The following is a 17,027-nucleotide window of genomic DNA, read 5'->3' as shown; positions in this document are numbered from 1 at the left end:
AAGTGGAGATAACATGCCACCAGCAAATGCATGTTTAGAGAAAAATCTATGCCATGTCTAGTTTCAGTTTACCATTTCATTTTTATAACAGCTCCACAGAAAGCTAGGCTGAATTAAATTGATTTATGGGTCTGTTTTATATTAAAAAAAATAAAAGCAGTTATGTTTGCCATTTTGTCAAACTGAAATCAGTATAAACATTTATTTTGCATTAGTGAACAAAAATCATGGTACTGAACTCTCAAAACCCAGTTTGGACCAACTGAATATTCTTGATAACCTAAAACTGAAGTGTACTGTAAATTGAAATACTAGAAAGCTCATTATTTGATAAAATACATTCAGATGCTCCTCTCTTTTGAAAGTGTATATTTTCCCATTAAGCACAATAGTTGTGCTGAAATAAAAGAAGTTATAAGGTAAATATTAGGACTTTTTTTTTTTTTTTTTTTTTTTTTAGGGATATGGATTCTTCTTGCCTTAGAGAATTAGAAAAAAAATTTAAAAAAAACTTCACATAGTTATTCAGAATTAAAAAGTGATAAAATTAAATTTCCCTGACTACTAGTGAGGTTGAAAATTTTTAAAATCTTTAACCGTTTGTATTTTTTCTTCTGGGGACTACTTGTATATATCCTTCGCTAAATTTGCTAGCATTTTGTTCTGCTCTTACTAATTTCTAGAAACTGTATTTTACTGGTTTCAACTTTTCTGTGGGTGGGGATATATATATATATATATATATATATGTATGTATATATATATATGTATGTATATATGTATATGTATATATACATACACACCCACGCACCCACCCACACACACACATATTTACTATATATATAGTAAATATTCGTCCCTAGTGTTTGGTTATGGCATTTTCGTTGCTGTGTGTGTGTGATAGATTGCTTTATATCTATGACAAGGTAAAGGAATCTTAACTCTTGTCATCGACTTAGATCGGAGAATCCTTGTAGAACTCAAATTCCAGAAGCATACCCAGATTGCAGAAAGGCATGAGTTGTCAAACTACAGCTCCATTACCCAACCTCTCCCCACCTTCCAGATTGTATGATCTTTCTTCTCTGTTAAGAGAAAGCTTTACTATTAACTCATCCACTTATACAGAGGCTCTCTGCTTCAAAAAGGCACTGAATTGACAAGATTGTCCATTTTGGCTCTTTTCACTAACTCCAATTCGATCCTAAAAAAAAAAAAAAAAAAAAAAAAAAAAAAAAAAAAAAAAAAAAAAAAAAAAAAAAAAAAAAGTGGAGATGTGGTGGCATCGTATCAGTAGAACTCATTTGGGTGGGAGGATCATATAGAGTTGAGCTGTAGTTAGAGGTGCCTCCCCTACTCTGTGCTTCTGGAAAATTTTCAGGAGCCTACAATGAGTTTGGAAAATTGAATATTACTGTTATTATGTCTGGGTAGAAACTTTCACAAATCTGGTTAGCCATACACCATTTCATTTGGAAAGTTCATACTTAGATGTTTTCCTGACTGGTAAAATGTTGATGTGCTTACTGATAGTCAAAGGCAGGAAACAATTAATGTAATTACTTAAAAACTTAATCTTTCAACTTGGGTCGGGGGGGGGGGGGGGGGGGGGGGGAGTCATTAAAGGGAACATAGTAGCAAAGTGACCAGAAGAGACTACTGAGTTTAATTAGAGGAACTGAGGCCCTTTCAAAACCTTGGCTACATGTTAAGTCTTTAACACTCTACTCTATGTGCCTAGGAAATTACAGCTTAGGTAAATTGCCTCCCTGTAAGATTTTTAGTTTTTAAAAAGAATAGCAAACTATTTAATGCATATTTCTGTCTGAAAAATCTACATGTTACTCTATGATTATCAAAAAACTCATGGATTAAAATACTTTCTCAAAAGTCTCTTTCAGAACTGACAATTTACATATCATGTTTCATCCGAGTGCAATTTGAGATAGCTGAGATATTAAATCTCCTTCTTCCTAAGTGGTTTTCGCCCTAATAAAAGGTGCAGGACCATCTCTGCGATTATTCTGCATGAAATAGGGCTAAATTTTTGATAATTTCTCCATGTCACTGTTCATCACCGAAATGATTAAGTCTATTCTTGTCCTGAGGGCTGAGCTCAAGCAGGACATCTTCTGTACCATCACATTAAACTCAGATTTATTAAATCAGTAGCTATTATAATATCTCAAGAGCAATACCCCTCCACCCCCTACCCCCAACAAAATGCAGAGGAAAAAGCTTGTAAACCCAGCAGTTTTGATGGTTTGCTAAATTGCAGTAGTGAAAGGTATCTTAGGAACATCAGATCTTATGTAAAATTTCAAAGATTTGGTGTACATGCTTCTGGCTTGCTTCAACATTCAAAAAGTGCTTAATTTACAAATCATTAGAAAGAGAAGTTATTCTAAGTTAAATTGTTCAGATTTGGATTTGATAAGGCACACTTAAAAAGTAGCACAAGGGACTGGATTTTCTTTCCATGCCCATCAGTTAAAAACTTGAGCTTTCTAATACTGTTGTATTTAATCAGTTAGGAATGGTTAAAATGAGAACCCTTTATCTTAAGAAAAAGAAATCAATTTAGTTCAGCCTCTTGATGTGTGTCAGAATGGTACACCCTGAGCCGTGGAGCCCCAGCGGCCAGGCCACTAAATGTATCCGAGCGTTGACTAGGGGTTTCTAAAGAGCAGAGGAAACCTACCGCAAGGGACAGTCCAGAACAGTCATGAGACATAACACAGATAAGGAGGACATAGAAGGAAGAAATAAAAATTAAAATATCCACACACATTAGTGAAAACCATGGAGAAATGACCATTCCAGACCTATGACTTTGCAAGTTGGTATTGCCTCTCTGCATTTTCAGTGTTGTCAAGCTTTAAGGAATTAAAAAAAAAAATAAAAATAAAAATAAACCCCTTTAATTATAAGTCTCACTCTGTATAAACACATTATTACCAGTTAGATTGTTGTCATTGCGGGATTTAAAGATTCCTAGTTGGTTGTGAAATTTTAACATAGAGACGGATAGCCATGAGCATGGAAATTTGAATTTCTGTTTATTCCTACACAGATTGAAATGTTAAAAAACTTACTGGTGGCCCTGGAGCCCATGTATCTTAAAAAATCCTATATAAAATGCCTCTTGCATCTGTTCTGTTTGTAAATGAGAGTCATAGACTGTACTTGTTTTTCCCATTTTCACATAAATATTATGTTTAAAATATTCTGAAAATGTAATTAAGAATAATTTTCTTAAGTTTTTTTTGTTAAATTTTTCTTTAAGTTTTCTGTTTATACTATTTTGAATTTGGATGACCGACATTTGACATACATCCTAAAACTGTACTTTCTATTTTGCTTCATCATCCTTCCTCCTAAAAAATAGAACGCATTATTAACTACTGTTGCCTGTCTTAAAAAGAACCTTAAGCTACTGTTACACAACTGGGCCTCTTTTTATTTGTCCAAATTGTATTTCATTCTGTACACTTAGTTATTCATAAAATAAGAGCTCCAAAATCCTGTATGGACAAGTAATCCACTTGAAAGGATGAGATCTTTTTGAGTGGTTGAAATCTTGACTACTTTGTTGTAATAGTAGATTATTATAAACTATCACTGACTTCCTACTAGTATTCCTTTTTTACTTTTTTCTCTTCCCCTCCCATCCAAAGAAATAGGTGACCCATGAAAAATGAACCACTATCAATTTTCTGTATTTAGCATTTTGAGATCTTGGTCATTTATCCAGGTCATAACAGGGGTAATAAACACCACTACTATACTATAAATTACAGTCTTACATCATACATAACAAATTCCACAAAGAAAAATACAAATTTCTTATGTGAGAAAAGAATGCTACAGTTACAATTTAACATTATTTGGTGCTTTTGTTAATTCTAGGATTTGGGAAAATGACATTTGACTTGTAGTTGTGAAAACGATAGGGCTGTATTTTCGTGTTGTTTCATAGATACAGCTGAAATTCACCTACACATTCAGTCCATGTCTGTATAGCACACTGTTTCTATGCTAATCTCACGATACATTGTTTAAAGAAATCTCTATCAAGTTCTGCTTGTTATAGAAAATGTTGAAATAAAGCAAGACATGTTTTCAAATTTCAGTTTCTAGGTAGCAGATGAACTACAGAGAAAAATCTTTATTAGACCTCTGTGGTTGAATGTGGGTGCATGGACTTCTGTGGCTGTGATTAGAAACATTCAGAAAAATGTAAATCTTGTTGTTTTGTGCTCAGGACAAAGCTCTCTGAGCAGGAGTACAGGCGCTCCATCGATTCTATAGCTCTGAAACCAAACACAAGTTCAGTGAGTGCAAAAGAGCCTTTGCGAAATTGTCAATAGACATTACAGAGTCTTTGAGAAAAAGTGTTTAAAACTCAAGGTGGGGAGTGGGGTTGATGCCCTGAGTGTATGTTTAAGTAGGAAACTGTGCAAATGTACTAGAAATGCCCTCCTTGACTAAATTGTTCTTAATGGGATTCACCAATATAAGAGTTCAATTAATAGTAATTAATACTATGTAAAGAATTTTAAAAACTGTCAATATCTGTTGCTATTTGGGAATAAATAGAACTTTTCAATTATTTGAAGGGAAACAAAGGTAATTGAGAATGTTATTTCTATGAAAAAGCTCTACATTTACATTTTTAATATGAATTAAGTGTTTGTTTTAGAGACAAACACTATGAATATGATTCCAAAAAATAATGAAGAGGCCTTTAATTTTAATTATTAATAGTAAACTTTATTCTGAACCAAATCATCCAGTTAATTTAGTAAACATAGACAACAGTGTAAAGAACATCCAAAGCCTTGGGAAGATAACCCAGCTGGATGGATTTTATAATCTGTGTTATGGTTTAATTGTCCCTAACTTAATGAAACAAGAATTTTGCCTTAAAATTATACCTTGTTCTTTAGGACTAGCTAATGGTTCTCTCCCTTTACCTGGTTAATTCAGTATTCCTGAGCATTAATTATTGAGATATATGGATATGTAGAAATGGTAATTTTCATCAAGTATGATCAGTAGCCATAAGTCTCAGTTACTTAACAGAGATTATGAACAGTGATGTTAAAAGGGCGCCTTGCCCAAGCGGGGGAACATTCAGATACCCTTTATTCTGTTTCTCTAACTCTAAATGCAATTAAGACTGGCTGAACAGATGTAGTCAAAATATTCAGGCATCATTCCAGTATGCTGGACCTGTCAAGATGGCCCTGATGGTCATGGATGCCCTTTTCTGGTTCATATGCTTAAGAGACTGGAAAACCCTACCAAATGTTTTCATTGCACTTTGGGATGTTCAGTAGTGACTGAAAGGATTGCAAAGCATTTCTACAGCAGTGACATCTGTCCAGAATTTGTTGATATCTATGCTTATCTGGCATAAAACAATAAACCATTTATTAACTGTCAATGAAGTCATCTAAGAAGTAATGTGGAATGAATACATTACCTGATCTTTCATGGTCTTCCCTAAGTCTTTCACATCTTTCATATTAATGGCATTCTTGCCTCCCTTTTCTTTTCCCTTCTTCTTGTTTTTCTTTTTGAACAAACATTTCTTACAGATACAAAAGCAGCAGGTCAGGACTAAAAGGACGGCGACTATGGCTATGGCAATTAAGGCCCACGGTGGCACTGAAAGAGGAAAATAGGCAGAGAGCATTAGTAATAAACATTACATATGCAAAGTCTTTTTTAACTCATGGGCTACAAAGATATTCACTGATTAATTTGCATCTATTGAGTGCTCCAGGCACACTGTTCTGTGCTATGTTACCCGTGTTTCCTCTGGCAGGATGATGGTTTCTATTGTTTCCAATTCACCCTTCCCCACAGGTTCAATATTCTTTCCTCCAAGTTAGAGTTCCATGAATCCATTCCTTCCTTCATTCAGAGCACAGCTCTGGAGTTTGGCCTTTGAGTTCAAATACTGGCTCCACCATTTATTAGCTGTGTGACCTTGAGCAAGTTACCTAACTTCCCTTTGCCCTCCGTCTTCTCACCTCTAAAGTAGAGGTAAATTGGTAGGTATCATAGACTTTTTGAAGATTAAAATAAGATGTATTTCATGGCACATGGTAAATGCTTAATACATATTAGCTGCTGTTACTCATCTATTACTAGAGGTTCTATGAATATGTTTTGGGCATAATGGGAGGGACAGACGTCAATCAAATAACCAGAGAAAATAAATAACATAATGATAATAAAGGTTAGGAAGAAGTACTTGGTGCTCTGCAAGTTACCTACTCTAAAAGTAGGACATTGGCCTGTTCAAGGTCTCCAGAGGCAGGGCAGAGTGTATGTGTTCAACGGCTCTAAAACCAGGCACTGATTCGGGCTTGGCCACTTTCAGGCTGTGTGACTCTGGCTAGATGGCGTAACTGTTCTAAGTTAGTTTCCTTCATGATAAAGTGAAGATAACAGTGGTACCCATTTCATCTCCTTTGAAAATTAAGGGAGTTAATATACTAAAAAATTTAGAGTGGCATCCAGCATATAGCAGGAACTCATTGGCTATTTTTAAGGCATGGGGCTAAATATTATGGGTAACACAGAACACTCAGAGTATATGTGGGGACATAAAGTACGCACACTAATAAATACACATTGAAAAACGTAGAGTTCAGTGGCTATACCAGGGAGAATCGAGAGGAAGAAGAGGTGATTTTTAGGTAAGAAGAGAGGCTTCAGGTTTAAAGGCTCTTTTTAAAATAATAAAGCATATATAAATAAGTATACTCAAACACATAAACATTTTTCTATTACAGTTGTCCATCTACTAAAAGTCAATCCATTTTCTTATTTGGCATATCGTATAATGTGTGCTTATATTAAAAAAAAAAACAAACTCTTGTGGAAATGTTTAAGATTTCATTTTGCCTGGAAAGGAATTATTCAATTATTGAGATTGATCAGAAGAAATAATTAGATTTGCCTGTTGTAATTAAGAAAAGACACTGGACATTGAAATGGTAAGAAGAGGTACTATTTTCTTCCACCTACATAAACATCATTAGTATCAGTGATTGCTGAATACAAGTCAGGAATGCTTTGATAAAGTAAAAGCACTTAAAAATTAACCTCTTAAAAAAATTGAGAAAACCCACTCTTAGCTGTCCTCCTGTGTTTAGCTTTATAATGTAGAATACTTACCATGCATATTATTATTCTAGCTTACGATTGGCTGATAAATGTTAGCCTATATAAAAGCACAACTTCTGAAATTGTGTTTTTAGCCAAAGAAATATTTGAAAGTTATATATAAGCCAACACCAAATGACATGTTTTATGTTCTGTAATCTCATTAAACAATCATATTTTTAAAAATGTAAATGAAACTTATGTAACCAATGATATTATTCATAACACCTCATTTAAAACCTCTGCCTCTTTTGATCTAGTTAAAACCCTGCCATGCATGAACGAAAGAGTCTACATATTCATTGCAGGCAAGACAGTATTAATAATGACCCTTCATTTTGAGCCTCGTAAATTATTCTTCTAGTTGGACTTGTATGATAGTCTCTCAGAGAGCTACATAAAAGTCTCTTAAATTACAGAGATCACTTGACAACTTCACAAAAAGAAAATAGACAGTGAAAGCATGGGGACATTATTTAATCAAAAGGAATTAAAGAAATAGGAACATAGGATTATAGGAGGAAATCTTACATACTGCAACCTGAAGGTAAATTATAACCACTGAGAAAATCTTATTTTGTGACTTTTATTTCTTAAAGTGCTACCATACTCTAGGTTGGATCTTCTGAGTAGCTTAATTTTAACTTGGAATATTCTATATTGAATATATGAAATTAACAGGATTTGTCTCACAAGTTACCAGCACCTTGAGATAGAACTTAAAAACCTGAAGGGTATCATTTTGTGTACCCATATGAAAACCTGACTGAATAGATATTTGGAATATAAACCACCATTTATAATTAAATTCAGTTATTTGAATTGAATTACCACCTTAAATGCTCCTGTGGAGAACAGACAAATATTTGGAATTTGGGAAGTTTACTAAGAAACACCATCTATAGGATTATTCATTAGTAGTATTTATAGAAATGTTTGAATATTAGTGAAAAAAACTCATGAAATGTATTTTATATTAGACTAAAAATTGAAAACTAAATATGGACTAGCAACTGCTACAACTTTATATGTTATCGCAATATTCATAGCAGGTTTATTCATTATCCCTTTAATTGTATACAGGAAAAACTGTATAAAGAGGAAAAAATAAAGATCCAATAGTTTGAGAAATTCAAAATATCTTTACATTAGTAGGTCCAATAGTTTGAAAAGTTCAAAATATCTTTAGTAGGTAAAAAATGTATGTATCTTAAATGTATACAAAGGAAAAATCTTTAGCTTTGAAACCTTTTTAATAAAACATTTTATATTAAAAAAGTGAAAATAAATGACAGCATAAGATGCTGCCAAGTGTGATTTCCATAATAAAGTATAGCTTCAACAAAAAATGGGCTCAGAAAAATACTGCTATTGGCAGAAAGCTATTAGCTTATTATTATTGCTACCCAACTATCATTAAATGGAATTTCATAACAAGAATTTTAACATTTAACTTAAAGACCTTTCAGCAGAAAATAATAGACTAGTGTAGAAGTTTTTCATTAGAAATGTGATTTTCATTTTCCAGTTAATGAATTAATCGCACATTATTTAACCCAAAGGTAAACTGATGCATAAGAATTAAGTCAAAGTCAATTTTAAACTGCTTCTGGTGTTTTAACTTAGACTTTGTGATAGGAAGAATTATGGTTCTTCTGAAATGTCCACATGATATTCTCTGGGACCTGTGAATATGTTACCTTACAATGGCAAAATGACTTCACATAGATGATTTAGGATCTTGAGATGGGGAGATTACTCTGGGTTACATCCAGATAGAACTGATGTCATTACTAGAGTCCTTATAAGTCAAAGAGGCAGATAGGAATTTCAGAATCAGAAAGTGGAAGATTCTGTGCTTTTGATTTTGACGATGGAGAAAGGGACCATGAACCAAGGAGTGTCCTCTAGAAGCTGGAAAAGACCAGGAAATGCATTCTCCCATACAGTTTTAAGAAGGAATCTATTCATATAACCATTATGGAAAAGAGTATGGAGATTCCTAAAAAAATAAAAAAAAATACAACTACCATATGATCTAGCAATCCCATTCTAGGTATATATCTCAAGGAAATAAAAAAATTACTATTTTGAAGTGGTATATGCACCTCTATGTTCACTGTAGTATTATTGTTCATAATAGCCAAGATGAAGAAACTGATCCTGGGTGGCTCAGTCGGTTAAGAGACCCACTCTTGATTTTGGCTCAGGTCATGTTCTCACTGTTTGTGGGATGGAGCCCCACATTGAGCTCTGTGCTGACATCACGGAGCCCACTTGGGATTCTCTCTCTTCCTTGTTCTCTGCCCCTCTCCCACTTGTGCTTGCTCTCTCTCTCACTCTCTGAAAATAAATATATCTTAAAAAACAACAACAACCTAAGGGTCCATTAATGGATGAAGGGATAAAGAAAATGTAATATGTATGTATGTTACACACACACACACACACATACACATACACATGTACATATACATACACACATACACAATTGGAGTATTCTTTGGTCATAAAAAAGAAAGAAATCCTGCAATTTGTGGCAACATGGATGGCTCCTCAGGGCATTATGCTGAGTGAGATAAGTCAGTGATAGAAGTTGTACAGACAAGCCCTGTATGATCATGATTAAATGCAAAACCTGTAAAAGTGGAGAACTCCAGGAAAGAGAGTAGAATGGTGGTTATCAGGGACTGGGGGTTGGGATAAATGGGAAGATGTAGGTCAAAGGGTACAAACTTTTAATCAGAAGATGAATAAGTTTTGGGGATGTCATGTATAGCACAGTGACTACAGTTAACAATACCGTATTGTGTAGTTGAAATTTGCTGAAAGAGTAAATCTTGTGTTCTTACCACACATGCTTAATCATGTGAGGTAATAGCTATATTGATGAGCCCTATTGTAATTATTTCAAAATGTTTATCAAGTCATTCCAATGTACATTTTAAATTTAGACAATGTTATTTGTTAATTCTATCTCAAAGTTGGGGATTAGAAAAGGAATCAGCACTTCTGACAGTTTGATTTTAGCTTGGTGAAACCTATTTTGGACTTCTGACCTCCAGAACTAGAAAATAAGAAATGTGTGTAGTTTTACATCTGTGGAATTCATCATAGCAGGGATAGAAAACTCGAGATACAAAGCAGACCTCAAGAGATCGGTGGTATGAGGCACATAGATGATCATACAATTGGAATATTACTGTGGACTATTGCTATATTTTCTGTGATCTTCTGATTTACCCCCTTTGTCTCTTCTGCAACCATTCTCATGACACTAACATTGTACCCAAGATAAGCAATGGCTTTCTTGTGGCCAAACGCAAGCAACATTGTCTGTGGTATGAGATCTTGATCATAAATTCCTTTTTGAAATGTCCTTCTGCTTTTGTTTGTATTGCCTTTACCGTCTTGCATGTGTCTGACATTTTCCCCCTTTCCTTTCCCATTCCCATGTCTTTAAATGGAGTTGTTATTCAAAGTTCTTAGCCCCTTGATCACCTTCACATGGACTCACTGTTGAGCCCATTCTTTCCCATGTCTTAAACTTTTACGTCAGTTATTCCATTCTGTCCCCTCTTGTATATGCTGGGACTCTGTTTCCCACTGCCTCTAGACTGTTTCCTCTAGATGAATCTGTCGTCTTCTCAAACCAGTTCCCCAAGCTAGCTCTATGGGTCCTCTCAGTGCTTCAATTATTGCCGACCTCTTGACATGGGAACCATGTGGAAAATTTTATCCCAAGTCTGATTGCGTGGAAAGTGGTGCCATTTCTTCTTCAATATGTTTTATGTTTCTTTTACATCTATTTCTACTTGTAAAGTGGCGGCCTGATGTTACCCCCATGTGACTGAGTCACCCGTTGTTCTTTGTTCAGTTCTACCCCTGTATCTTTCTCAAGTATATTCCTCCTTTCTTGAAATGTTATTCTTCTTCTTCAGTCATTTAAGTGATTTCTGTATCTCAAGGTTCAGCAAAAGTGCCAGTGTTGACAGATTTTTAAATAAAGATATTAAGTATATTTTCTAAAATTTCCCCTCCAACCCAATAAGAAATACTATGTGGTGGAATACATTGGGTGGTTTGTATTAGGCTAGTAAAAAAAGTCACATTATTTAAAAATAAAAAAGAATCCAAATCTATACAAAGATATCAAACGTACTTTAATATGCCCCCTTTCTACACCTGAAATTCACTTCTTAGTAACTCAAAACTCAGCTCTTTGTGGATTATTTATGAACTGAAGTCCTGGTATTTAATGAACACACAATAAAAATAATTTAGAACCACTTAGAAGTAAATTTGCATTAGCAGGTCTTCTTTTGGGGGAGACAAAAACCCACACAACCATTTCCCCTTATCAAGAGAGGTCATTCTTTCATGAGGAGTTGGCATAAGTTAAGCAGTCTAAAAAAGTAAGTATTAAAAAAAAAAAGTTTGTTTTAATGTTTATTAATTTTTTGAGAGACAGAGAATGGGTGGGGGAGGGGCAGAGAGAGAGGGAGACACAGAATCCGAAGTAGGCTCCAGTCTCTCAACTGACAGACAGTACAGAGCCTGACGCGGGGCTCAAACTCACAAACCACGAGATCATGACCTGAGCCTAGGTCGGACACTTAACTGACTGAGCCACCCAGGCACCCCTAAAACAGTTTTGAATCAAACACATATTTATTGAACATCTACTTTCCTGGCATTTTTTTACAGGGCTATAATACAGTCCCAAGCATGAAGCTTTCTATTTATTTCCTATGTGATAAAAACTAGGTCTTATTTACTTTTTTAAAAGAAGTAAAATTCTTATATTTGCCAAACTTGGTACTTAGAGCATAATATGGTGTTTTCAGATAGAAGCTACATGGCTTGATGTGCTGTTGTGTACAAATTTAGTGCTCTAGGGGGACATTTATTGATGAAAGCAACTAGGTAAAGAGTCTTTCTACAATAAAAATGTTATTCTCAGATTGAAAAACATCATTTTCCCCGCTAGGGGGTTTTGGCACTAAACAAATATGTAAAAATTATTAAGGGGCTCTCAACTTTTGTTTTTAAGGTAGACACTCCAGATTTCCTGATCTTTCATAGAACATTGTGAAATAAAAGATGACACTGTCACAGAGAACAAGGGTATTGCAGAGGGTACTTTTATGAGAGGAAAAATCTTACTGTTGCTGAATAGTAGCCTTGGCTATCTAGTTTATGCCTCCAAATCCAAAGTCTGCTCATCAGACTCATGTTGTACCTCAGTCCTAAGAATGAACAGTTAGGGAGAGAAGCTTTGTAAAATTAACACAAAATGCTCTATGACCAAGAGAAGTCCTACCCTAGATTTCCTGATTCTGAGCTCTCACTTCTAAATAGATGGTTGTTTTGTTTTGTTTTGCATTCTCTACAATGCCAAACTCAGTCCTATCAGCTTAGTGCTCTGTAAATGTTAGGTGGCCTGAAAGAAACCCACAAAGCCATGCTCTTGAGCTCAAGTACAAGTAGAGTGGATGGTCAGTGAGGTACAGCACTCTCTTATATGTGTTTTCCTTAGGTCGGCTCCTCAGTCCTGTTTCCTTAGATCTGATTCTCTCCTCCCACAGTCCCAGTTAGTCAGCTACTGCTGTCTCATAGGTTGGCAACCTTCTGGTGGATTTACTCACTGGGTTTTTTGATAACATCTAAGGCAGACCTCACTGGTTTTTGTTTTTGTTTTGTTTGTTTTTTGTATTTCTGCCTTGATTTCACTTTCAATGGCAGCTCTGCATTATCTATTCATTCCATTCCCATTCATCATATTAAGAAACAGTCTAAAATCCGTATCTCTTTCACAAGATGAGCTGCATTTTCTCCTTGAGAAATGTAAGCTTGTACGTTTACCACAGTGCTAGTTATTTCAGCTGAGAGCTTCAAGATGATATAGGTAATACCGTTGCCATGGCCACTACAAAAATTCAGCAAGAACTTCAGACATATTCTACCTTTGACGTATGTGTTTTGTCATGAGTGCCTCATCACTGCACTAATGCCTGTATAATTCATCTTATGAATAACTTACATATTTCTTCGTTCTTACATTCACTGAAGCTTTTTGCCAACTTCCAGGTTTACTCCAAACAATCCATCTTTCTAGAGTATCAGACATTGATGCAAGATGCAGGATTGAATATTAAGATAATTTACTGTTGAACAGTAAGAAAAATAATCTATTTCAAAGCTTTGCTTTTAGACTGTTTATGAACAATTTTATTTCTGAGGGAGAGAGAGAGAGAGCAGGAGAGAGAGAGAGGGAGAGAGGAAGACGCAGAATCCAAAGCAGGCTCCAGGCTCTGAGCTGTCAGCACAGAGCCCGATGTGGGGCTCGAACCCACAGACTGTGAGATCATGACCTGGGCCCAGTTTAGACACTTAACCGACTGACCCACCCAGGTGCCCCTGTTTGTGAATAATTTTAAACGTACAAGGATAACTTTTCAAAAATCGGCAAAAAGCCGAAATAAGCCTCGGATTTTAAAGCTTTTTCTAAATTACAGAATGCAAATAGAACTTAAAAAAGAAAAAGCACTGGAACTATGTGGATTAATACATTCATTAACCATCTCTGGAGACAGCACATTAAACGTAAGATTTGAAACCCTGTACGAAGTCGTCCAGAATATGGCTTAAGAACAAACTGACCATTCAAAGGTCTGAATGAAGAATTCCTCATTATACAGTGAAACAGCCTCAAAGATGATGTATTCTTCGCGGCCGGGTATTAAGCAAACCTACTTTTTCCTCAGTCTTGAGGATAGAGCTTGAAGTCTCCATTGAATTATATGCCTCTTTTAAATTTAACCAAATCTATACAGTCTCGATGGGAAAATATATACGCGTGCGTGATGTGTGTTTAAATTTGCACACAACTGGGAGTGTGTGGTACCTTTGTGGAGATTATAGTTCCTAGTCTAAATGACCTTTGGATTCCAAATTAAAAGCTCCTTTTTCAGATCATCAGGGTCAAATGCACAAAGATTAAGGAATTAAAAAAACTTATCCCTCCATTTGGTCATTTAACCTTTTTTTCTTCTTTTCTTTCTCTTTTTTGTCTTGGCAGTCCACTGTGTGCGTAGACTGTGCTAGGGATGGTGGTAGAACAGAGAACACAGAGAAGGTAGGTCTCTTTCTTTAGGAGCTGGAGAAGACTAACTCCTAGGAAAAAAACTAGAAAGAGACATTACAGGCTTAAATACAGAATTCAGCAGAGTAGGTGGGCTCTGTAGGTGGCAGGTTAGGTAAAGATAAGGTAAAGGGTCCTAGAGTTCAGTGAAAGCTCCAAGCATCACTGAGCTTGGAGCTAAGCTCCCAAACCTTGCTGGCTACACAGTGGACATAGCATTTTGGGGACTTTGGTTCTTTTCCTCCCTTCTTTGCTTCCTGACTCCCTCCCGTCTTGTCTGTCCATCTGTCTGTCCCCCTCCCTCCTTTTCTTCCTTAATCTTTCCTTCTCCTCTTTCCTTTGGTTTATTTATTTATTTATATATATGATTTATTGTCAAGTTAGCTAACATACAGTATATACAGTGTGCTCTTGGTTTCGGGAGTAGATTCCCATGATTCATCACTTACATACAACACCCAGTGCTCATGCCAACAAGTGCCCTCCTCAATGCCCATCACCAATTTTCCCTGTTGCCCCCCCCAACCCCCATTCCCTTCCACCCTCAGTTCGTTCTCTGTATTAAGAGTCTATCTTACGGTTTGCCTCCCTCCCTCTCTGTAATTATTTTTTTTCTTTCCCTTCCCCGATGGTCTTCAGTTAAGTTTCTCAACGTCCACATATGAGTGAAAACATATGGTGTCGGTCTTTCTCTGACTGACTTATTTCACTTAGCATAATACCCCCCAGTTCCACCCACGTTGTTGCAAACGGCAGGATTTCATCCTTTGGTTTTTAAGATTCCTTTTACTCTAACTTCTTACCCAGTGACTTCCTTGTTAAACAAAGCTCTCAATAAGAGAGCTCAGGAAAGAGTCTACATGAGATTTTTTTCTATCATAGTAAATAAAAATACAATTCCTTGTAGTAAACACATGTAGCCTCCCCTAAATAGCCTTCTTAACACATTGCACTTTCTCCTCTTACACGGTTCTGTTTAGCTTTTCAATATGTGCCCCTGACAAAAAGCAAACTGGAAGATAGGTCTGTGTAAATAGGTTGCAAAAATGATCCAAGCCATCGAATTGAGTCAGCTACCTGTGGCTTTTTAAGGCAGATGGATTATTTACATGGTAATGTAAGAGAGAAGCTTGCTCATTCATTCATTCATTCATTCATTGAGTGTCTATTTAACACATTAATGCTCAGGACATTGAAGAGATAATGAACAAGTTTGAAGTAATTTGCTTAAACAGTCTACAGTCCAGCTGGGCAGGTTTGATTAATATACATGAAGCAACTCGTGAACAACACTGGACAGCATGTTAAATGCCAAATTAAATGGGGTCTTTTGCTTGACTCTGATTCCATTACGTAGTCACAGCAATCTTACTCTACTTGTCGAATGAACACTTGTTTAGAATTATTTTTAAAAACATTAGAACTTAGTAAAATGGGAAATGTGCCTCTTTTTGCCCGCAAACTCTTAAAACCTGTTAATACATTAAAAAAAAAACAAACAACACCTTCAGTAAAAGATACTGCTTTGGAAAGCACAAAATCACAACCTATACATTGATAAATGTTTACCAGAGCCTCTTTTTATCTGATTTCAGTATGTACTGTGCTACGGAACAGATTCACAGCCCCTGCTGAATAACTCAGTAAGGTTATTGATGTTTCTTGTTGAATGCAATGATTAGTCTTGATAACAAAAGTTAGTTGACTGAAGGCCCTTTTATCTGCACAGGTATTAATCAAATAATTAATTTTAGAAGACGTCTACAATAATAGTCTGCTTTCAACGATAAGGCAAAGTCATCCATATTGTCACAATATTGGAATGTCTGAAATTTGACATGGAAAATGATGTGGAGTCTTCAGGCAGAGATAAGCCCCAGCATGACTTCCAGAGGATTTAGATAAGGCTCCACAGAGAGCCCAGGAGCTTGCTGTCTGCAGGCTCCAGGGAGAAGTGCATTGGTAAACAGGAAGGGGTGCCAGGTAAGTTGGCAGAGGCGTGGGCGATTCATGGGCTAATCAGTTCGGAAGCCTTTGGAAGTTTGTAACAGTTTTCAATCATGCTGTGGACAACACAATTTCGTGGTTAAAGGGAAATCCATTTATCCTATCAAATTTGTAGCATGTCTTTCTTGAGTTCTGATTTCCAAGTTCAAAACTAAAAAAAGATGTCTCAGGTTTTTCTTCACGTAGTGGAAGCTTTCTTCTTTTGTATTAAAAGGCTCCAAAATAAAAATCTTTCGGATTCAATTAGTATTTGGTTTTATTTTGAGGCTTTGAATTAACACTGTCCTCCCTTGGTTAACATTGTTAACATTGTCTTTAAACAGTTTTTATCTTTGACAAAGATGCCCAAGAAAAAAAAAATTTTTTTATTACAAGAATTGAATATGGTACCTGTCAGTAACTTTTGGATAATTCAGTATTTGAGTCTCTACTTGTTTCTTTTCCAAGCAATCTCATATTATCATTAAATCCAATTATGATAAAAGAATATCAGTGAAACCGGCAGATCTATTCCCTGCTTCCTTATGTTATTGTACAACTTCAGGCCAGCACTAAAAGAAACAAAGAAAAATACCACTTAGCCTTATTACCTCCTGTTTTGGAAAGATTTTTCTCCCCTGGACTTTGTTTATTATTCTAGGGGCAAGTGACAGGTTTTTAGAATTCCCTGTAACTTGGTGCAATTTGATTATAC

At 35.7% G+C, this 17,027-nt stretch overlaps 1 protein-coding gene across 2 annotated transcripts in view; it reads right to left on the bottom strand.

The window, feature by feature from the left end:
• The window catches only part of SYT1 (synaptotagmin 1), a 557,800-nt gene that overhangs the window by 157,756 nt on the left and 383,017 nt on the right, over positions 1 to 17,027 (bottom strand). For both annotated transcript variants that reach the window (XM_030323298.1, XM_030323299.1), the window contains exon 5: positions 5,489 to 5,673. In XM_030323298.1, the coding sequence (XP_030179158.1) occupies positions 5,489 to 5,673 (185 nt within the window). The remainder of the gene's footprint in view (positions 1 to 5,488; positions 5,674 to 17,027) is intronic.

Source organism: Lynx canadensis, chromosome B4 (assembly GCF_007474595.2).
Source record: "Lynx canadensis isolate LIC74 chromosome B4, mLynCan4.pri.v2, whole genome shotgun sequence".
In the NCBI taxonomy this organism is placed as follows: domain Eukaryota; kingdom Metazoa; phylum Chordata; class Mammalia; order Carnivora; family Felidae; genus Lynx; species Lynx canadensis.
This window is presented reverse-complemented; position numbering and strand designations above follow the sequence as displayed.